At 38.7% G+C, this 22,894-nt stretch overlaps 2 protein-coding genes across 2 annotated transcripts; both read right to left on the bottom strand.

Annotated features, from left to right (window-relative positions):
* Positions 1-7,125: 7,125 nt before the first annotated feature.
* Positions 7,126-8,095, bottom strand: LOC129808623 (uncharacterized). The gene has a single exon (XM_055858410.1). The coding sequence runs from the start codon at positions 8,020-8,022 to the stop codon at positions 7,252-7,254; it is 771 nt and encodes a 256-aa protein (XP_055714385.1). The 5' UTR covers positions 8,023-8,095; the 3' UTR covers positions 7,126-7,251.
* Positions 8,094-12,803, bottom strand: LOC129808564 (uncharacterized). Its single transcript, XM_055858343.1, has 4 exons — positions 12,727-12,803; positions 11,647-12,637; positions 8,191-11,259; positions 8,094-8,132 (listed from the first exon to the last, which is right to left on the bottom strand). The coding sequence occupies exons 1-4, from the start codon at positions 12,801-12,803 to the stop codon at positions 8,094-8,096; spliced, it is 4,176 nt and encodes a 1,391-aa protein (XP_055714318.1).
* Between the last annotated feature and the right edge of the window lie 10,091 nt (positions 12,804-22,894).

Consider the following 22,894-nt stretch of genomic DNA (forward strand, 5'->3'; position numbering starts at 1 on the left):
AATTGCGATGTTTCGCGAAATCATTTCATAGGCGGGAGAATTCCCTGAAATCCCAATAAATATTTTATCCGCAGAGCCATAAGACACTTCCATATGACATTTTTCCCACGATGTTTAGAAAAAATTAAATAAAAATATCTTACAAAATCATTTTCTCTCTCGTAAAGAAAACATAAATTTTTTTCTTGGTATTTTAACCCATAAAACCCTAAGAAAAAATCATGTAAATTCCAAATTGGCGTAAATTCCAGGACAAGTATTTACTTAAAAAAAAAATCAAATTTTCACTTATTTAACTGAGCTTCAACAAAATTCTGAGGTTATCCATATATTAATATTTATATATGTAAAATTAATCGCAATTTTTGTGGTAATTTTGTAAAAATTCATTAAATACGTTAAATACGCCAGCGACGATTTTTATGAATTTCTGTTTTTTGTTTTTCAACATTTTGGAAAAAACTCCAAAAGCTTCAGAACTTATTTACTACTATTTATTTAGTTATATATATAAAGATAAAAAAATGTACTAGAAAAAAATTAACATACGTTTCTTTATGTCTCATTTTACAAGAATTCAAGATTTTAATGTTTAATTTACAGCACTATTTTCGTATTTTTACGTATTCTTTGTGAGTTTTCTAAGTCAAAATTTGTTCTTTTCCGATTTCTAAAAATTTTTGCTAAACATTTAAGATACTAAAGAAATATTCATGCTTCATGTTAGAAGTTATTTCATACTAGGACAGCGAAAAAGTAAATATAGAAAACAAAATTGAATACACAATTAATTTAACCCTTTAATGGATTACGTGGGTCTTGGAATTAGAAAAATAAAATCTTTTCGTATAATTGTATAACTTAAGAAGAATAAATTACCAGAGTTTCAATTCCTTAGATTTAGAAATTTTAGAAAATAGAGTTTTTAAAAATTCTTGTTTTAGATAGATTTAGTTTTTCAACGAATTTTAGAAGACGAAACGTGATGTGAAACTCATAAAAATGTGCCATTTTTTCTCTATTTCAATTTTAAAAAAAAATCTGTTCAAGTAGAGATTACTCTATTTAAATTAAAAAAAAAATAAATAAATCTGTTCAAGTACAGGTTTCTTTCACTTGCTGACAGGCAATAATTTTAACTGCTCGAACTCCAAGAGAGAGCAGTTTTCACAATCGACTTCTTTTTCAACTTTGCAAAATTCTAGCTGCTAAACGGTAAGAGATATTGACTTCCGGTCTTCGGTGACCCCCCACAATGTCAATACATTCTATCGAACTAACTTACCCAAATTACCCCCCACCCCTTCCTGCGCTCCCTATCCCCCAAAAACAAATTTTCGTGAAAAACAGTCAGAATAGCAAGAAACTTGGAAATTATGGCAATCTGTCAAAAAATTTTTGATGGAAAATAAAAAACCCAGTATGGAGGCTTTTTCTTCAAAAATTCCCTCAAAAATATGAATTTTTCTTTAAAAAATTCTTGAAATAATTCTTGATAAAATCAGTTCCAATGTGTAGACACCTTTAGACACCTATCACCGGAAAAATCGCCATCTTGAATTATTCAAGGTCAAAGGTCAACTACCCTGGAGGGCCTAATTTTCAACGGATTTGGACAAATTTGGACATTTTTGAAAGATCTTTTAATTCTGAACCCGACTGCATCGGTCACAACCGGTGATGGATCGGGAAAGTAACGGTAATAGTCCTATTTAAAAAAAAACAGTTTTTCGCAATTTTCAGTCTTTTGACCCATTTAAAAAATCAACGGTAAGAGATATCAACTTCCGGTCTTTGGTGACCCCTCCTCAAATGACATTATCTCGGACGTATTTTTTTGTTTTTACCCCCTACCCCTTCATAAGCTCCCTATCCCCCAAAAATAGGCAAAAAATGAGGTTTTTCTAATTTAAAAAAAAATTGGCACTGAAGATTATCTTCATTTTTGAATATGTTATGGAGGTAGTCTAGCTGAACATTTCGTTCTTAGACACCTATTATCAGAAAAATCGCCATCTTGAATTATTCAAGGTCAAAGGTCAACCAGCCTGGAGGGCCTAATTTTCAACGGATTTGGACAAATTTGGACATTTTTGAAAGATCTTTTAATTCTGAACCCGACCGCATCGGTGACAACCGGTGATAGATCGGGAAAGTAACGGTAATAGTCCTATTTTAAAAAATACTGTTTTTCGCAATTTTCAGTCTTTTGACCCATATAAAATTTAAACGGTAAAAGATATCAACTTCCGGTCTTCGGTGACCCCCCCTCAAATGACATTATCTCGAACGTAATTTTTTTGTTTTTACCCCCTCCCCCTTCGTAAGCTCCCTATCCCCCAAAAATAGGCAAAAAATGAGGTTTTTCTAATTTAAAAAAAAGTGGCCATGACAATTTTCTTCATTTTTGGATATGTTATGGAGGTAGTCCAGCTGCACATTTCGTCCTTAGACACCTATCACCAGAAAAATCGCCATCTTGAATTATTCAAGGTCAAAGGTCAACTACACTGGAGGGCCTAATTTTCAACGGATTTGGACAAATTTGGACATTTTTGAAAGATCTTTTAAATCTGAACCCGACTGCATCGGTCACAACCGGTGATGGATCGGGAAGTAACGGTAATAGTCCTATTTAAAAAAAAAAAACAGTTTTTCGCAATTTTCAGTCTTTTGACCCATTTAAAAAATCAACGGTAAGAGATATCAACTTCCGGTCTTCGGTGACCCCACCTCAAATGACATTATCTCGAACGTAATTTTTTGGTTTTTACCCCCTCCCCCTTCATAAGCTCCCTATCCCCCAAAAATTGGCAAAAAATGAGGTTTTCCAAAATTTAAAAAAAAATTGGCCCTGACGATTTTCTTCATTTTTGGATATGTTATGGAGGTAGTCTAGCTGAACATTTCGTCCTTAGACACCTATTATCAGAAAAATCGCCATCTTGAATTATTCAAGGTCAAAGGTCAACCAGCCTGGAGGGCCTAATTTTCAACGGATTTGGACAAATTTGGACATTTTTGAAAGATATTTTAATTCTGAACCCGACTGCATCGGTCACAACCGGTGATGGATCGGGAAAGTAACGGTAATAGTCTTATTTAAAAAAAAAACAGTTTTTCGCAATTTTCAGTCTTTTGACCCATATAAAATTTAAACGGTAAAAGATATCAACTTCCGGTCTTCGGTGACCCCCCCTCAAATGACATTATCGTGAAAGTAATCTCTTTGGTTTTACCCCCTCCCACTTCATGCGCTCCCTATCCCCCAAAAATAGGCAAAAAATGAGGTTTTTCTAATTTTAAAAAAAATTGGCACTGACGATTTCCTTCATTTTTGGATATGTTATGGAGGTAGTCCAGCTGAACATTTCGTTCTTAGACACCTATCACCGGAAAAATCGCCATCTTGAATTATTCAAGGTCAAAGGTCAACTACCCTGGAGGGCCTAATTTTCAACGGATTTGGACAAATTTGGACATTTTTGAAAGATCTTTTAATTCTGAACCCGACCGCATCGGTCACAACCGGTTATGGATCGGGAAAGTAACGGTAATAGCACTATTTTAAAAATACTGTTTTTCGCACTTTTTCAGTCTTTTGACCAATATAAAAAATCAACGGTAAGAGATATCAACTTCCGGTCTTCGGTAACCCCTCCTCAAATGACATTATCTCGAACGTAATTTTTCTGTTTTTACCCCCTCCCCCTTCATACGCTCCCTATCCCCCAAAAATAGGCAAAAAATGAGGTTTTTCTAATTTAAAAAATAAATTGGCACTGAAGATTTTCTTCATTTTTGGATATGTTATGGAGGTAGTCCAGCTGAACATTTCGTCCTTAGACACCTATCACCGGAAAAATCGCCATCTTGAATTATTCAAGGTCAAAGGTCAACCAGCCTGAAGGGCCTAATTTTCAACGGATTTGGACAAATTTGGACATTTTTGAAAGATCTTTTAATTCTGAACCCGACTGCATCTGTCACAACCGGTGATGGATCGGGAAAGTAACGGTAATAGTCCTATTTAAAAAAAAACAGTTTTTCGCAATTTTCAGTCTTTTGACCCATTTAAAAAATCAACGGTAAGAGATATCAACTTCCGGTCTTCGGTGACCCCACCTCAAATGACATTATCTCGAACGTAATTTTTTGGTTTTTACCCCCTCCCCCTTCATAAGCTCCCTATCCCCCAAAAATAGGCAAAAAATGAGGTTTTTCTAATTTAAAAAAAAATTGGCCCTGAAGATTATCTTCATTTTTGAATATGTTATGGAGGTAGTCTAGCTGAACATTTCGTTCTTAGACACCTATTATCAGAAAAATCGCCATCTTGAATTATTAAAGGTCAAAGGTCAACCAGCCTGGAGGGCCTAATTTTCAACGGATTTGGACAAATTTGGACATTTTTGAAAGATCTTTTAATTCTGAACCCGACCGCATCGGTCACAACCGGTGATAGATCGGGAAAGTAACGGTAATAGTCCTATTTTAAAAAAATACTGTTTTTCGCAATTTTCAGTCTTTTGACCCATATAAAATTTAAACGGTAAAAGATATCAACTTCCGGTCTTCGGTGACCCCCCCTCAAATGACATTATCTCGAACGTAATTTTTTTGTTTTTACCCCCTCCCCCTTCGTAAGCTCCCTATCCCCCAAAAATAGGCAAAAAATGAGGTTTTTCTAATTTAAAAAAAAAGTGGCCATGACAATTTTCTTCATTTTTGGATATGTTATGGAGGTAGTCCAGCTAAACATTTCGTCCTTAGACACCTATCACCAGAAAAATCGCCATCTTGAATTATTCAAGGTCAAAGGTCAACTACCCTGGAGGGCCTAATTTTCAACGGATTTGGACAAATTTGGACATTTTTGAAAGATCTTTTAATTCTGAACCCGACCGCATCGGTCACAACCGGTTATGGATCGGGAAAGTAACGGTAATAGTCCTATTTTAAAAAATACTGTTTTTCGCACTTTTTCAGTCTTTTGACCAATATAAAAAATCAACGGTAAGAGATATCAACTTCTGGTCTTCGGTAACCCCTCCTCAAATGACATTATCTCGAACGTAATTTTTTTGTTTTTACCCCTTCCACCTTCATACGCTCCCTATCCCCAAAAAATAGACAAAAAATAAGGTTTTTCTAATTTTAAAATAAATTGGCCCTGACGATTTTCTTCATTTTTGGATATGTTATGGAGGTAGTCCAGCTGAACATTTCGTCCTTAGACACCTATCACCAAAAAAATCGCCATCTTGAATTATTCAAGGTCAAAGGTCAACTACCCTGGAGGGCCTAATTTTCAACGAATTTGGACATTTTTGAAAGATCTTTTAATTCTGAACCCGACTGCATCGGTCACAACCGGTGATGGATCGGGAAAGTAACGGTAATAGTCCTATTTAAAAAAATACTGTTTTTCGCAATTTTCAGTCTTTTGACCCATATAAAATTTAAACGGTAAAAGATATCAACTTCCGGTCTTCGGTGACCCCCCCTCAAATGACATTATCGTGAAAGTAATCTCTTTGGTTTTACCCCCTCCCACTTCATGCGCTCCCTATCCCCCAAAAATAGGCAAAAAATGAGGTTTTTCTAATTTGAAAAAAAATTGGCACTGACGATTTCCTTCATTTTTGGATATGTTATGGAGGTAGTCCAGCTGAACATTTCGTTCTTAGACACCTATCACCGGAAAAATCGCCATCTTGAATTATTCAAGGTCAAAGGTCAACTACCCTGGAGGGCCTAATTTTCAACGGATTTGGACAAATTTGGACATTTTTGAAAGATCTTTTAATTCTGAACCCGACTGCATCGGTCACAACCGGTTATGGATCGGGAAAGTAACGGTAATAGTCCTATTTTAAAAAAAACTTTTTTTTCGCAATTTTCAGTCTTTTGACCCATATAAAATTTAAACGGTAAAAGATATCAACTTCCGGCCTTCGGTGACCCCCCCTCAAATGACATTATCGTGAAAGTAATCCCTTTGGTTTTACCCCCTCCCACTTCATGCACTCCCTATCCCCCAAAAATAGGCAAAAAATGAGGTTTTTCTAATTTTAAAATAAATTGGCACTGACGATTTTCTTCATTTTTGGATATGTTATGGAGGTAGTCCAGCTGAACATTTCGTCCTTAGACACCTATCACCAGAAAAATCGCCATCTTGAATTATTCAAGGTCAAAGATCAACTACTCTGGAGGGCCTAATTTTCAACGGATTTGGACAAATTTGGACATTTTTGAAAGATATTTTAATTCTGAACCCGACTGCATCAGTCACAACCGGTTATGGATCGGGAAAGTAACGGTAATAGTCCTATTTTAAAAAATACTGTTTTTCGCAATTTTCAGTCTTTTGACCCATATAAAATTTAAACGGTAAAAGATATCAACTTCCGGTCTTCGGTGACCCCCCCTCAAATGACATTATCGTGAAAGTAATCTCTTTGGTTTTACCCCCTCCCACTTCATGCGCTCCCTATCCCCCAAAAATAGGCAAAAAATGAGGTTTTTCTAATTTAAAAAAAAAATTGGCACTGACGATTTCCTTCATTTTTGGATATGTTATGGAGGTAGTCCAGCTGAACATTTCGTTCTTAGACACTGTGGAGAATTACCTATAAATATATTGTGGTGTTATAAATCTGTCAGGGACTGTGTGTTTCTTGGGCTTCCTTCTACCGTTTGTGATATTCACGTACCTGTGGTAAACAATAATTTCTCTGTGATAGGATTCTGTGATATCTAATACCCTCTTCTTCCTGCCCAGTTTACCTGGAAATATATATTCCTTTATTAAATGTCTTCAACAGTGATCCGGAACGTAGGCGGCTGGATTTTCCAGAAGACGTTTCCTCGATGACCGCCAAATGCCCTTCCCCAAATCCACTGAGGCAGTGAAACACAATTTCCACCTTCACCAACCACCCACTTCCACCAATCTCTCCACTACTAGACTGAACACAGTTTAACTCTACGTCACTGTCGTTTTTCTGTATTTTAAAGTTAATATTTTTATAATAATTTCACAAATAAATCGAATACACTTCTCCTCACGTCTCTTTGATTTTCAAGTCTCTTACGTAACTCCCATACTCGTTCCCCTTATTCCCCTACTTTCTTTCCAGCTGATCTCAATCACCACTTTTTCCTCTTTCTCTCTCCCTCCATGCATGTTCAAAATCCAACCGTCTTTTGTCTCTTATTTTTAAGAGGTCCTATAGAATGGAAATTCTATACATGCTCCCGGGGGAGATTGTGACTCTCACATGTTGGAAGTTTGGCGACTTTAGTCACTGACCTGGTATAGGTGCCTGTCGGGGTTTTTATGTCAATAACTCTCACCTTCCCGTCCGCTCCAGTATGAACTCCAACAACTCTTCCTGTCGTCCATTTGGTGTTTCCTATGGAAGCATCGTGCAGAATTACAATGTCGTCCACCTTCAGGTTCACTTTCTCCGTGTGCCATTTCGAACGCTCTTGAAGTGTGTGCAAGTAGGATAGCCTCCACTTTCTCACAAAATCTTGTACAATCCGCTGACACAATTGCCATCTTGTCAAGTGGTTCATCCTCACGGATGCAAGATTTTCATCAGGCAGCTGAGTCGGTGGTGCCAAAAGCAAAAAATGACCCGGAGTCAATGGTTGTGGATCTCTGGGATCGTCCGACAGAATGGTGATCGGCCTACTATTCAACACGGCTTCGACCTGTGTGAGAATTGTATAAAATTCCTCATAATTTAGTCGTTGCTCGCCAATAACTTTCTTGAGATGAGTCTTTGCTGACTTCACTGCTGCTTCGACTAATCCGTTGAAGTGCGGAGAACGAGCCGGTTGAAAGTGCCAGGTAATGTTCTGGTTGATTGTTTGGTCTTGAATGGTTTGAGCTTCTTCTGCTAACAGACGTTGAAGTTCACGTGATGCTCCTAGGAAATTCCTTCCGTTATCTGAGAACACTTCTTTGCAAACTCCTCTACGTGAAGTGAATCGTCTGAAGCTGCTCATGAATGCTTCTGATGACAAACTGCTTACAATTTCCAGGTGGACTGCCTTGGTTGAGGTGCATACAAAGACAACTATGTCGATCCTTTGAGTGTGTCCACGGGACTCGGCGCCTGTTCTAATGAAGAATGGCCCGCAGCAATCAATGGCCACGCTGGAAAATGCCCTTACCAACGAAGTTCGGTGTTTAGGCAAGTCTGCCATTATCTGGTTTTCTCGAGAAGTTTTGTGCACGAAGCACGCCTTGCACATGTGGACAACGTTTCTTGTAATATGACGTCCACATATTGGCCAGTACCTTCTTCGACAATGAGCTAGCAATAGCTGTGGCCCGGGGTGCAATAGTGATAAGTGCATCTCTCGGATGATAAGCTTTGTCAAATCACTGCGTGGGAGAATTTTTGGATATTTGGTGTTGTAGTCATCATCCAAATGTCCCAATCTGCCACCGACCCTTAAAATTCTCTCCTCATCCAGAAACGGGTGCAACTTTTTCATTGCTGCGCTGTTGATGGTCACTGCTTTGTTGTTCATGAGATCCTGAATGAGCTCCGGAAAATGAGATTCTTGGTCCCATTTTATCAACTGATTCTCTGCCCAGACTAAGTCTGCTGCACTATGACTTGTGGGTTGATTCGGATGAGCTCCTGCATGACCTTTAGTCCTCAATGCTCTGAATCTCAAGAGTTGGCCAACTTTGCAAATTACCAAAAGAACTCTCTTCATTCTGGATAAGTTGCTTATTTTTGACACGAGGGTAGTGAAAATGTAATTTCCTTCTGACTTGTTGACAGTGAGTGTAGCGACTGAAATGTCTTGTGACTCCTCGACTGCTGGTGGAACACTTTCCTTGCTTTCCCAAGCTGAATCACTCTCCTTTAACCAATGAGGGCCTTCCCAATACAATGATGAGTTATCCAACTCCATGGCTGTGGTTCCTCTTGAAATGAGGTCTGCCGGGTTTTCTTTTGTGGGAACGTGTCTCCAACATTCAACAGCTGTCAACTCTCTGATCGTTGTCACTCTATTTTTGGTAAAAACGTCTTGTTTGTTTGAAGCGGATGCAATTTGCGCAAGAACTACCTTGGCGTCTACCCAACAATAAACCTTGCTGATTTTCAGACTTTTTGCGACCTTTGCTAACAGTTTGGCCCCAAGTGTTGCTGCACAAAGTTCTAGCTTCGGGATTGTCTTAGTTTTGATTGGCGCAACTTTCGACTTCGCCGTCAACATCTGACTTGAAATTCGTCCTGAGACATCCTTGGTGACATGGTACACTGCGGCTCCGTAGGCTAGGTTGGAGGCATCCGAGAACATGTGGAGCTGCTCTTCACAAACATTTTCGTTTTTCGATGTCCATCGAGATATTCTCATAGACGGAATGTGTTGTAGTGAGGCAATAAATTTTTTCCACTCTCGCAAAATATCTCCCTCAACCTCGGTATCCCAGTCAATCTCATTCTTCCAAAGATTCTGCAAGATTAATTTCGCGTTGATTGTGATGGGGGCTAGTAGTCCTAGCGGATCATAAATCCTTGCCACCACTCTCAGGATATTTCTCTTGGTTGGAACTAAATTCTCGACCATTGTATCGACTTGAAATGAAAAGGTGTCGCTTGACGGATTCCACATCAATCCTAGCGCTTTCACGCAGCCATCAGAGATTGAGACTTCCTTTGCCTCTGTGTTGCTTTCTTGCAATGTTTGAAGTACTGTCGGAGAGTTGGATTGCCACTTGGATAGCTTCATTTGAGCTTTGCCGAGAAGACTAATGAGATCTTTCTGCAACTCGATCGCTTCCTTTGTGGTCTCCACTGACAATAGACAGTCATCCACGTAAAAATTGTTCCGAAGAACTTCTGCTGCTCGTGGGTAATTTTCTCCTTCATCTTCTGCAAGTTTGATCAACGTCTTTGTGGCAAGATAGGGTGACGCAGCATTGCCAAAACACAAGGTCTTGAACCTGTAGTCCATGATTGGTTCACTTGGTGATGTTCGCCAAAGAAAACGTTGCAAATCTCTGTGATCCTCATTGAGTTGTATCTGCAAATACATTTTGACAATGTCACAGGATAGTGCAATCGGGAATCGTCTAAATCTCCACAAGATCTCTATCAACTCCGGTTGAACGACAGGCCCCACTTTGATAACATCGTTGAGACTTATGCCGGTCTCAGAAACAGATCCGCAGTTGAAAACGATCCTGACTTTGGTAGATGACGCGTTTTCTCGAACAACACAGTGATGCGTCATGTAATATGACTTAGCTTGAAGCTCGATCAGAGGCACTCTCTCTATGATTCCCAAACTCAGATACTCTTCAAAGATATTAGAGTACTCCTTGTATAGTTGAGGATTCTGTGAGAGCCTTCTCTCTAGGAAGTTCAGTTGCCTTGAAGCTCGCTTTCGGTTAGATCCGAGTTCACCGAAGTTTCCCTTCAAAGGTAGACGAACATTGTACTGACCGTTTTCCGATCTTTTTGTCGTACTTGAATATAATTCTTCCACTTCCCTATACTCGACCGTTTGTGGACATTCTTCTGAGAGTTCTTCGAGTTCCCAGAATTTCCTGAGGGTCTCATCAATGGTTTTCAGGGATATTGTGTGGCAAATGGGGGGAGTGTATGCTGATTGTGCGCCATTAGGCTGCCATTTTCCGCAAACTACCCAACCGAAGACGGTATTTCTGAGTGATGGAATTCCTGGGCCCATTTTGTAAACTTCGTCCAGCATAATTTCGTCTTCGTGTGCTGCTCCGATGAGTAGGTCAATTGGCCTAGACACATGCCACTCTGAGTCAGCGAGCACGAATCCCGTGGGAACCCTTACATCCCGAGGGTTTATCTGAGATGTAGGCAAATTGGTGGAGATCTTTTGTGAAACCTGACATTGCAAAGAAATTTGCGTTCCTTCCTGAGGGATGAGGATTGCATTCACTTGATGCTTGCGGCTGCTTACTTGTCCTTGAAATCCTTCAACTTGAGTGTAAGGGGACTTTTGCAACTTTAATCTCAATCTCTGGCACAATTCGGTTGTCATCACAGAAATCTCGGATCCAAAATCCAAAAGGGCGCGACACACATGGACATTTTGTTGGGAATCCAGAATTCTTACACATGCTGTCTTCAAAATAGAGCGATGAATCTCACCATTGGCACTCTTGTTTGACGGAAGAAAGCTACTCAGCACGGCTGGCTTCTTCTGATCCTCGGAAACTGATTGAGGATTGTCTTGAGTAACCTTTGGCGGGGGGTGGGAGAGAGCATCGTGAACCCAATAATTATGAGACTTATTGCAATGCTTGCAAGGAGGATAAGGGCATTTGTCTACAGCATGCTGGGATCTACTTTCTGATATACAATTCATGCAAAGATTTAAATTGTTAACAGTTTCGAGCCTTTTGGCTGCAGGAAATGACTTGAATTTACCGCATTTCCACAACTTATGTGCGGATTTCTTGCAAACGCTACATGACTCATGCTTTTGACTTGAATTTTCTTTAGAGATCGTGAGGGACTTTACAATTTTTTGTTTCTGAATTTGAACCTTTGAACCTGAACTGTTTACATTACTAGTGTACGTGGATGGACATAAATCTGAAGCTTTACAACGTTTATTTAGAAATACCTTAAACTCGTCCCATGTTGGCACGTCTGACTGCTCCTGCGACCATAGCATCTGTGTCTCGTGATCGAGTTTGCTCAGGACTTCGTAGATGATCCACGGATCTCGAGTGTTGACCTTCAAAGCGTCCATTGCGTTGATAGTCGTCGTGGAGACATCGTAGATATTCCTGAGATCATCGACGATAGGATTCTTCAGAGTAGGTAGGCTCTTGATGCGTTCGATGTGACCGTTTATGACCTTTTTCTTGCACTCAAATCGGTTTGTGATGGTTTCCCACGCTATGTCGTAGCTTTCATCACACATGTCGAGATGATCAATGGCGTCAAAGGCCTTTCCGGTTAATTTCGTCTTGAGATGGTGCAGCTTTTGCGTCTTTGACAGTTTCTTGTTGCTGTCCACCAGATTGATGAACATCTCTTTGAATGAACGCCACTGCGCATGCTCTCCGTTGAATGTGGGGATTTTCACTGGTTCGAGTTTCGAATACTTGGAATTCTCACTACCATCCATACGCTCTACGAGTTTTGAGAAGCCATCGAGAAGTTTGTCAATTCGTTCATCTTCAATGACGGTTGAATGGAAAAGATTTTTCTTTGCAGATTCATTGACTTTGATATTGACAATCAGTTCAGTCAGTTTCTCTTCCGCTTCATCAATTTCCAATAGGAAATTATTTTGCTCCTCAATTTCCCTTTCGCGCTCTTCTTCTGATTCAGCTTGGTTAATGATTTCATCCTGTACCCTATTGTATCGAACCCTGATTCTGTCACAAATCTCCAAATTCGTCTCAAGGTACGCTCGAGCACCGTTACTACTCAACAGACTTTCATCTTCATGGTAGCGGGATATGGCTGTCTTTACACTGGTAAGTTGCCCTTTATATGCGCTTCGACTCTTGATATTCGCCATCTTTGGAGCTGCTTCTTTGTCCTCTTCTTCGTGGAGTTCCTTTTCAATTCTGCTGGATACCCAGTGAATGGCCAAAGATTTTCTGCAGATATCCAAGATTTTTCTACAAGGCAATTGTCTTCAGAGTGCGAATGTCAACAGGCGAAACTGCGAGGTTCTCGTGGCTGATACCGTGTGACTGAAGCCTCCTCGTTGGGGTCTCTTTTCCTTCGAAGGACCACTGATCTTATCACCGGAAAAATCGCCATCTTGAATCATTCAAGGTCAAAGGTCAACTACCCTGGAGGGCCTAATTTTCAACGGATTTGGACAAATTTGGACATTTTTAAAAGATCTTTTAATTCTGAACCCGACTGCATCGGTCACAATCGGTGATGGATCGGGAAAGTAACGATAATAGCACTATTTTAAAAATACTGTTTTTCGCACTTTTTCAGTCTTTTGACCAATATAAAAAATCAACGGTAAGAGATATCAACTTCCGGTCTTCGGTTACCCCACCTCAAATGACATTACCTCGAACGTAATTTTTTTTGTTTTTACCCCCTCCCCCTTCATGCGTTCCCTATCCCCCAAAAATAGGCAAAAAATGAGGTTTTTCTAATTTAAAAAAAAATTGGCACTGACGATTTTCTTCATTTTTGGATATGTTATGGAGGTAGTCCAGCTGCACATTTCGTCCTTAGACACCTATCACCAGAAAAATCGCCATCTTGAATTATTCAAGGTCAAAGGTCAACTACCCTGGAAGGCCTAATTTTCAACGGATTTGGACAAATTTGGACATTTTTGAAAGATCTTTTAATTCTGAACCCGACTGCATCGGTCACAACCGGTGATGGATCGGGAAAGTAACGGTAATAGTCCTATTTTAAAAAATACTTTTTTTTCGCAATTTTCAGTCTTTTGACCCATATAAAATTTAAACGGTAAAAGATATCAACTTCCGGTCTTCGGTGACCCCCCCTCAAATGATATTATCGTGAAAGTAATCTCTTTGGTTTTACCCCCTCCCACTTCATGCGCTCCCTATCCCCCAAAAATAGGCAAAAAATGAGGTTTTTCTAATTTAAAAAAAAATTGGCCCTGACGATTTCCTTCATTTTTGGATATGTTATGGAGGTAGTCCAGCTGAACATTTCGTTCTTAGACACCTATCACCGGAAAAATCGCCATCTTGAATTATTCAAGGTCAAAGGTCAACTACCCTGGAGGGCCTAATTTTCAACGGATTTGGACAAATTTGAACATTTTTGAAAGATCTTTTAATTCTGAACCCGACTGCATCGGTTACAACCGGTTATGGATCGGGAAAGTAACGGTAATAGCACTATTTTAAAAATACTGTTTTTCGCACTTTTTCAGTCTTTTGACCAATATCAAAAATCAACGGTAAGAGATATCAACTTCCGGTCTTCGGTAACCCCTCCTCAAATGACATTATCTCGAACGTAATTTTTTTGTTTTTACCCCCTCCCCCTTCATACGCTCCCTATCCCCAAAAAATAGACAAATAATGAGGTTTTTCTAATTTTAAAATAAATTGGCCCTGACGATTTTCTTCATTTTTGGATATGTTATGGAGGTAGTCCATCTGAACATTTCGTCCTTAGACACCTATCACCAAAAAAATCGCCATCTTGCATCATTCAAGGTCAAAGGTCAACTACCCTGGAGGGCCTAATTTTCAGCGGATTTGGACAAATTTGGACATTTTTGAAAGATCTTTTAATTCTGAACCCGACTACATCGGTCACAATCGGTGATGGATCGGGAAAGTAACGGTAATAGCCCTATTTTAAAAATACTGTTTTTCGCACTTTTTCAGTCTTTTGACCCATTTAAAAAATCAACGGTAAGAGATATCAACTTCCGGTCTTCGGTGACCCCACCTCAAATGACATTACCTCGAACGTAATTTTTTTGTTTTTACCCCCTTCCCCTTCATACGCTCCCTATCCCCAAAAAATAGACAAAAAATGAGGTTTTTCTAATTTTAAAAATAATTGGCCCTGACAATTTCCTTCATTTTTGGATATGTTATGGAGGTAGTCCAGCTGAACATTTCGTCCTTAGACACCTATCACCAGAAAAATCGCCATCTTGAATTATTCAAGGTCAAAGGTCAACTACCCTGGAGGGCCTAATTTTCAACGGATTTGGACAAATTTGGACATTTTTGAAAGATCTTTTAATTCTGAACCCGACCGCATCGGTCACAATCGGTGATGGATCGGGAAAGTAACGGTAATAGTCCTATTTAAAAAAAAAAACAGTTTTTCGCAATTTTCAGTCTTTTGACCCATATAAAATTTAAACGGTAAGAGATATCAACTTCTGGTCTTCGGTGACCCCACCCCCAATGACATTACCTCGAACGTGATTTTTTTTTGTTTTTACCCCCTCCCCCTTCATGCGTTCCCTATCCCCAAAAAATAGGCAAAAAATGAGGTTTTTCTAATTTAAAAAAAAAATTGGCCCTGACGATTTTCTCCATTTTTGGATATGTTATGGAGGTAGTCTAGCTGAACATTTCGTCCTGAGACACCTATCACCGGAAAAATCGCCATCTTGAATTATTCAAGGTCAAAGGTCAACTACCCTGGAGGGCCTAATTTTCAACGGATTTGGACAAATTTGAACATTTTTGAAAGATCTTTTAATTCTGAACCCGACTGCATCGGTTACAACCGGTTATGGATCGGGAAAGTAACGGTAATAGCACTATTTTAAAAATACTGTTTTTCGCACTTTTTCAGTCTTTTGACCAATATCAAAAATCAACGGTAAGAGATATCAACTTCCGGTCTTCGGTAACCCCTCCTCAAATGACATTATCTCGAACGTAATTTTTTTGTTTTTACCCCCTCCCCCTTCATACGCTCCCTATCCCCAAAAAATAGACAAATAATGAGGTTTTTCTAATTTTAAAATAAATTGGCCCTGACGATTTTCTTCATTTTTGGATATGTTATGGAGGTAGTCCATCTGAACATTTCGTCCTTAGACACCTATCACCAAAAAAATCGCCATCTTGCATCATTCAAGGTCAAAGGTCAACTACCCTGGAGGGCCTAATTTTCAGCGGATTTGGACAAATTTGGACATTTTTGAAAGATCTTTTAATTCTGAACCCGACTACATCGGTCACAATCGGTGATGGATCGGGAAAGTAACGGTAATAGCCCTATTTTAAAAATACTGTTTTTCGCACTTTTTCAGTCTTTTGACCCATTTAAAAAATCAACGGTAAGAGATATCAACTTCCGGTCTTCGGTGACCCCACCTCAAATGACATTACCTCGAACGTAATTTTTTTGTTTTTACCCCCTTCCCCTTCATACGCTCCCTATCCCCAAAAAATAGACAAAAAATGAGGTTTTTCTAATTTTAAAAATAATTGGCCCTGACAATTTCCTTCATTTTTGGATATGTTATGGAGGTAGTCCATCTGAACATTTCGTCCTTAGACACCTATCACCAAAAAAATCGCCATCTTGCATCATTCAAGGTCAAAGGTCAACTACCCTGGAGGGCCTAATTTTCAACGGATTTGGACAAATTTGGACATTTTTGAAAGATCTTTTAATTCTGAACCCGACCGCATCGGTCACAATCGGTGATGGATCGGGAAAGTAACGGTAATAGTCCTATTTAAAAAAAAAAACAGTTTTTCGCAATTTTCAGTCTTTTGACCCATATAAAATTTAAACGGTAAGAGATATCAACTTCTGGTCTTCGGTGACCCCACCCCCAATGACATTACCTCGAACGTGATTTTTTTTTGTTTTTACCCCCTCCCCCTTCATGCGTTCCCTATCCCCAAAAAATAGGCAAAAAATGAGGTTTTTCTAATTTAAAAAAAAAATTGGCCCTGACGATTTTCTCCATTTTTGGATATGTTATGGAGGTAGTCTAGCTGAACATTTCGTCCTGAGACACCTATCACCGGAAAAATCGCCATCTTGAATTATTCAAGGTCAAAGGTCAACTACCCTGGAGGGCCTAATTTTCAACGGATTTGGACAAATTTGGACATTTTTGAAAGATCTTTTAATTCTGAACCCGACCGCATCGGTCACAATCGGTGATGGATCGGGAAAGTAACGGTAATAGTCCTATTTAAAAAAAAAACAGTTTTTCGCAATTTTCAGTCTTTTGACCCATATAAAATTTAAACGGTAAGAAATATCAACTTCCGGTCTTCGGTGACCCCACCTCCAATGACATTATCTCGAACGTAATTTTTTGTTTTTACCCCCTCCCCCTTCATGCACTCCCTATCCCCCAAAAATAGGCAAAAATTAGGTTTTTCTAATTTTAAAAATAATTGGCACTGAAGATTATCTTCATTTTTGTATATGTTATGGAGGTAGTCCAGCTGAACATTTCGTCCTTAGACACCTATCACCGGAAAAATCGCCATCTTGAATTATTCAAGGTCAAAGGTCAACTACCCTAGAGGGCCTAATTTTCAACGGATTTGGACAAATTTGGACATTTTTGAAAGATCTTTTAATTCTGAACCCGACTGCATCGGTCACAATCGGTGATGGATCGGGAAAGTAACGGTAATAGTCCTATTTAAAAAAAGAACTGTTTTTCACAATTTTCAGTCTTTTGACCCATTTAAAATTTAAACGGTAAGAAATTTCAACTTCCGGTCTTCGGTGACCCCACCCCCAATGACATTATCTTTTCAACGTATTTTTTTTGTTTTTACCCCCTCCCCCTTCATGCGCTCCCTATCCCCCAAAAATAGGCAAAAAATGAGGTTTTTCTAATTTAAAAAAATAATTGGCACTGACGATTTTCTTCATTTTTTGATATGTTATGGAGGTAGTCCAGCTTGACATTTCGTCCTGAGACACCTATCACCGGAAAAATCGCCATCTTGAATTATTCAAGGTCAAAGGTCAACTACCCTGGAAGGCCTAATTTTCAACGGATTTGGACAAATTTGGACATTTTTGAAAGATCTTTTAATTCTGAACCCGACTGCATCGGTTACAACCGGTGATGGATCGGGAAAGTAACGGTAATAGTCCTATTTAAAAAAAGAACTGTTTTTCACAATTTTCAGTCTCTTGACCCATTTAAAATTTAAACGGTAAGAAATATCAACTTCCGGTCTTCGGTGACCACACCCCCAATGACATTATCTCGAACGTATTTTTTTTGTTTTTACCCCCTCCCCCTTCATGCGCTCCCTATCCCCCAAAAATAGGCAAAAAATGAGGTTTTTCTAATTTTAAAAAATAATTGGCTCTGACGATTTTCTTCATTTTTGGATATGTTATGGAGGTAGTCTAGCTGAACATTTCGTCCTTAGACACCTATCACCGGAAAAATCGCCATCTTGAATTATTCAAGGTCAAAGGTCAACTACCCTAGAGGGCCTAATTTTCAACGCATTTGGACAAATTTGGACATTTTTGAAAGATCTTTTAATTCTGAACCCGACTACATCGGTCACAACCGGTGATCTATCGGGAAAGTAACGGTAATAGCCCTATTTTAAAAATACTGTTTTTCGCACTTTTTCAGTCTTTTGACCCATTTAAAAAATCAACGGTAAGAGATATCAACTTCCGGTCTTCGGTGACCCCTCTTCAAATGACATTATCTCGAACGTAATTTTTTGTTTTTACCCCCTCCCTTTTCATACGCTCCCTATCCCCCAAAAATAGGCAAAAAATGAGGTTTTACTAATTTTAAAAAAAATTGGCTCTGACGATTTTCTTCATTTTTGGATATGTAATGGAGGTAGTCCAGCTGAGCATTTCGTCCTTAGACACCTATCACCGGAAAAATCGCCATCTTGAATTATTCAAGGTCAAAGGTCAACTACCCTGGAGGGCCTAATTTTCAACGCATTTGGACAAATTTGGACATTTTTGAAAGATCTTTTAATTCTGAACCCGACTGCATCGGTCACAACCGGTGATGGATCGGGAAAGTAACGGTAATAGTCCTATTTAAAAAAAAAACAGTGTTTCGCAATTTTCAGTCTTTTGACCCATTTAAAAAATCAACGGTAAGAGATATCAACTTCCGGTCTTCGGTGACCCCACCTCAAATGACATTATCTCGAAAGTAATCTCTTTGGTTTTACCCCCTCCCCCTTCATGCGTTCCCTATCCCCCAAAAATAGGCAAAAAATGAGGTTTTTCTAATTTTAAAAAAAATTGGCCCTGACGATTTCCTTCATTTTTGGATATGTTATGGAGGTAGTCCATCTGAACATTTCGTCCTTAGACACCTATCACCGGAAAAATCGCCATCTTGAATTATTCAAGGTTGAAGATTAATTTTCACCCGATTTGTTCAATTAATTAATTAAAAGATTAATGATTTTCTGAAGCCGTCTTCTTGAACAATTTTCAACTTCAAGATGGTTTTGTGGTGATTTATAGTCAAATTTAATTCGACAATAATTTTCTATACATCAGAATGCTTGCGAAAAGGTATATAAGGCAGAGCTCTTTCTCGGGAGTTCGAGCAGCTCGCAAAGCCTCGGACGCTTTGCCACCCCTTTTTGTTCAAATTATTCTACCGTTGGAACTACTGAGTCCTCCTCTCGATTGCAACAGTCGCAAGTCGCAACAGTATTTTATTTGAAATTCAATTTAGTATTTCTTATTTAGAACTTCTGTAATACCGTGCCTCTGGTGGGAAATTTGGCGAGCGTCACATCACATTTTCATGGTTAACTTGCTGACAAGCAAATACAACGCGTGGCTGGCAACAAAAAGAACTGTGTAATTGCTTTGTGTTTTGGTCCTTCGTTTTAATATTGTTTACTATTAAATTGAGGGTAAGTTGTACTTTTATTCTTTTATAAAGAAGATATAGGGTATGCTGTGATGTTTTAAATAAAGTTTGAGGGATTTTTTTCTGCACAAATGAACGACTATGACGTCATTGTTTGGCGGGTAGATGCTTGGAAGATTGTAGGATTTTATGTTTACGAGCAAAGCTGTAGGGTAAATGTCCTAATTCAAGACCATTTCCAGAATATCGATCAAGGAAAAAATAGGTTTTACATGTATTACAATTTTATATTTTCCTATGAAATAAAACAAATGGACAAATTTCTTTGAGAATATAAACACCCGGCTGGAGGGGCACATTGTGGGCTTCGAAAAGTACATGAATCTCGTCCTGGACGACTCAGAGGAGGTTAATATCAAAATAAAAGAACCGCAGACAATTCGGAAAGATAATGCTGAAAGGGGACAACATTACGCTTATCCAGAATATCAGTCCGGTAAGCTGGAGGAACAAAATTTCTCCTGCAAAAAAAATCTTGCACAAAATTTACACACTGTCGAGAAATTGATCTTTGATTATTGGATGTTCCACAGTAGCCCGTGAAAGGACCCAAGCTTCCAGCGCTTCCTTGTATTTTCTTGAAAGGACTGCGGAAGCGCCGATACGTCTTTCTTCCGGAGTGGTTCCCTTTAACTTACCATCAGTGTTGCGTACGGCACGTTGTATACCCAAGCTGCCTCTCTAATGCTAGGTCTTCGCCTTGGCATCGTGAAGGGCTTTTGCCATTTCATCATCCCGGTATTGAAGGCGTTTTAGGTGTGATTTCTTCATAATCACACGATCATATCGCTCCTTGGAAATTACAAGGGGTCAAATCAATCTAAGCCATTTTTCAGGAGACAACATGAAAGATTCAATTTGTTATAATTATAAGTAATTATCCTAATTTATTGACTCAACAAAAGCAATTTATTTGTTCTCTATTGGTCTGAGCATTAATATAAAACATTTTTATTATCTTTTTTTTTTTCATTCCAAAATATGTTTTTTATGAGTTAACTCCTTGTCATTCTAAACGATACCCAAATTTTCCTGAAATTAGAATGACAAGGGATTAACTTGCTTGTCCCTTGTTTAACAAAAATTTGAACGATTTATCTATTTTGTGCCCCTTTACTTCAAACAAAATTGCGCAAGTAATCAACAAGAATAAAATTTTGAAAAATATTTCTAATAATGAACGGAGAATGGTCAAAACAATATGGGCGCTGGTCCCGGAATCGCCACAAACGAGAGTAGGCGCATTTTGTAGGTACTAATATAAGATTGAAAAATTGCCGGGACCCAGGACGATAAACGCTGGGAGTCCTTGTAAAAATGTCTTTATCTTTTCAAAAAATCGCTGTTTTGACAACGAATTACGCAAGAACGGCTAAAGTGATCTTGATGAAATTCGGTATAGGGTCACTGTATGACTTAACCTTTTTATCCATGCATACCATCCTCTCCCCCCACCCTCCATTCTGATAGCCCCCATACAAAATGGGGGCGTTTTACCTTATAACTTCTTTCTAAGAGGAGGTAGAAAGCTGAAATTCGACAAGGGAACAAAGCTTATGGAATACTTTTAAACCATATATAATATCTTCCTCCTCTGTCCCCCTTTCTGGTAGCCCTCATACAAAATGAGAGCATTTCACCTTGTAACTGCTTTCTGAGAAAAGATAGAAAGTTGAAATACAGCATGGGAACAAGGCTTAAAGAAGACTCTTTAACCATAATGACCAAACTCTTCGTCCATCACCTCTTCTGGTAGCCCCCATACAAAATAAGACTATTTTACCTTATAATTCCTTTCTAAGAGGAAGAAGAAAGTTGTAATTCGACTAGATGTCTATAAATGCATATAAAATCTAGAAAATTATTGTTAACGTTATTAGTTATTCATTTCTTTTCAATCTTTTACAAACTAACTACTTCTTCTCAGAAAGGAGGTAAAAATGCTCTCATTTTGTATAGGATTACTAGAAGGGATGGTGTAGGAGCGGGTTAACATGCATGGTTGAAAAGTTTTCCACAAGTTTTGTTCCCTTGTTGAATATAAGCTTTCTACATCGTCTTAGAAAGGAGTTATAAGGTAAAATTCCCCCATTTTGTATGGGGGCTGTCAGAACGGAGGGTGGAGGGAGGGGGTGGTATGCATAAATAAAAAGTTTAAAATATGCAGTGACCCTATACTGAATTTCATCAAGATCAGTTAAGCAGTTCTTGTATAATTCATAGTCAAAACAACAATTTTTCGGAAGGATAATGACCCTTTTTACAAGGACTCCCAGCGTTTATCGTCCTGGGTCCCGGCATTTTTCTCAACCTTATATCAATATCTTCAAAATGCGTCTACTCTAATCTTTGTATGAAGATGAACCAGCGCCCATATACTTTTGATCATTCTTCATCATTGCAAAAAAGGGACAGATAATCCTAACCGGCTTATGTAGGTGAGATTCAAAACGTGAGCTAACTCGGAGTGCATGCAAATTCGATTTGGAGCTGAAATTGTGAGTCGCCATTCAGTTATTTTGAATCAAATTCGTGAAATTATACAAATTTTGTATTTAAACCAAAATGTCAAGGATTTGGATGAACTGGCACAAAAGTAATATATGGGTGAAATGTAGACCAGAATGTTCTCTATAATTTTCCCATAGAACATGATCTCATCGATTACTCAGAAGCCAAGATAAGCGAGGTTTTTTGTTTCTTAACTCGTTTTTTCATCCAGAGTGACCCAAAAGTAGTCATTTGTTGAACTTCAACTATATCAAAGAATTGTTGTATTTTGTGGGACTTTCCATTTAAAACCCTATTTTAAGTGTCTTGGTGGAGTAGAGGCAGTCAAATTGGCATCTGAGTGATTTCAAAGCGTTATTATTGGAAAAATCAATTTTTTCACACTTAAACGGCAAAATCGTAGTGATAGCGTAGTCTGAGCGGAAAATGATGTATGGACGAAATGTAGAGACAAATGTGCTCTACAATTATGTTGAAGTAATCATCAAAATCGGTTCAGCGACAGTCGAGATAATTGAGGTTATGTGATATTGAAATTGGTTTATCGACTGTGGCGCCCCTGGTGTTGGTCCCACGAAGTTCAAATATTCTAGAAAGTTGTAGCATTTGGTGAGATCTTTCGTTTAAGCCCTCATTCATCAAAATCGGTCACATAGAACCGGAGATATGATTTTTTGAATTTTGTGAACTTTGACCCCTCATATCTCCGGTTCTATTGAAACCACAGCGCACATTTGCACCATTTTGGAAACGTCTTAGACTGGACTACAACATACTAAAATTTCATTAACTTGCACAATGCCGTTTTTGAGAAAAGTGACTTTGAATTTCGATGAATTTTGACGCTATCACAGCGCCACCTGTGGTGACTTTTTGAACTTCCATCTGAAAGTTCTCATCGGGACGAAACCAAAAAGGTAAAATTTAGGCCGCTATGTTAATTAGAACCGGAGATAGAGGCCGGTCAATGTTCGAACTTTGACCCCTTATAGCT

Source organism: Phlebotomus papatasi, chromosome 4 (genome assembly GCF_024763615.1).
Source record: "Phlebotomus papatasi isolate M1 chromosome 4, Ppap_2.1, whole genome shotgun sequence".
Classification (NCBI taxonomy): domain Eukaryota; kingdom Metazoa; phylum Arthropoda; class Insecta; order Diptera; family Psychodidae; genus Phlebotomus; species Phlebotomus papatasi.

Excerpts from the sequence above, each read along its gene's own strand:
- LOC129808623 (XM_055858410.1), bottom strand. The coding sequence starts at position 8,022 with ATGAGCAGCTTCAGACGATTCACTTCACGTAGAGGAGTTTGCAAAGAA.
- LOC129808564 (XM_055858343.1), bottom strand. The coding sequence starts at position 12,803 with ATGGCGATTTTTCCGGTGATAAGATCAGTGGTCCTTCGAAGGAAAAGA. Across the intron at positions 12,638-12,726 it reads GAGGAGGCTTCAGTCACACG|AAAATCTTTGGCCATTCACT; the intron begins GTATCAGCCACG and ends GGATATCTGCAG. Across the intron at positions 8,133-8,190 it reads CTAAACACCGAACTTCGTTG|GCGCCGAGTCCCGTGGACAC; the intron begins GTAAGGGCATTT and ends TCATTAGAACAG.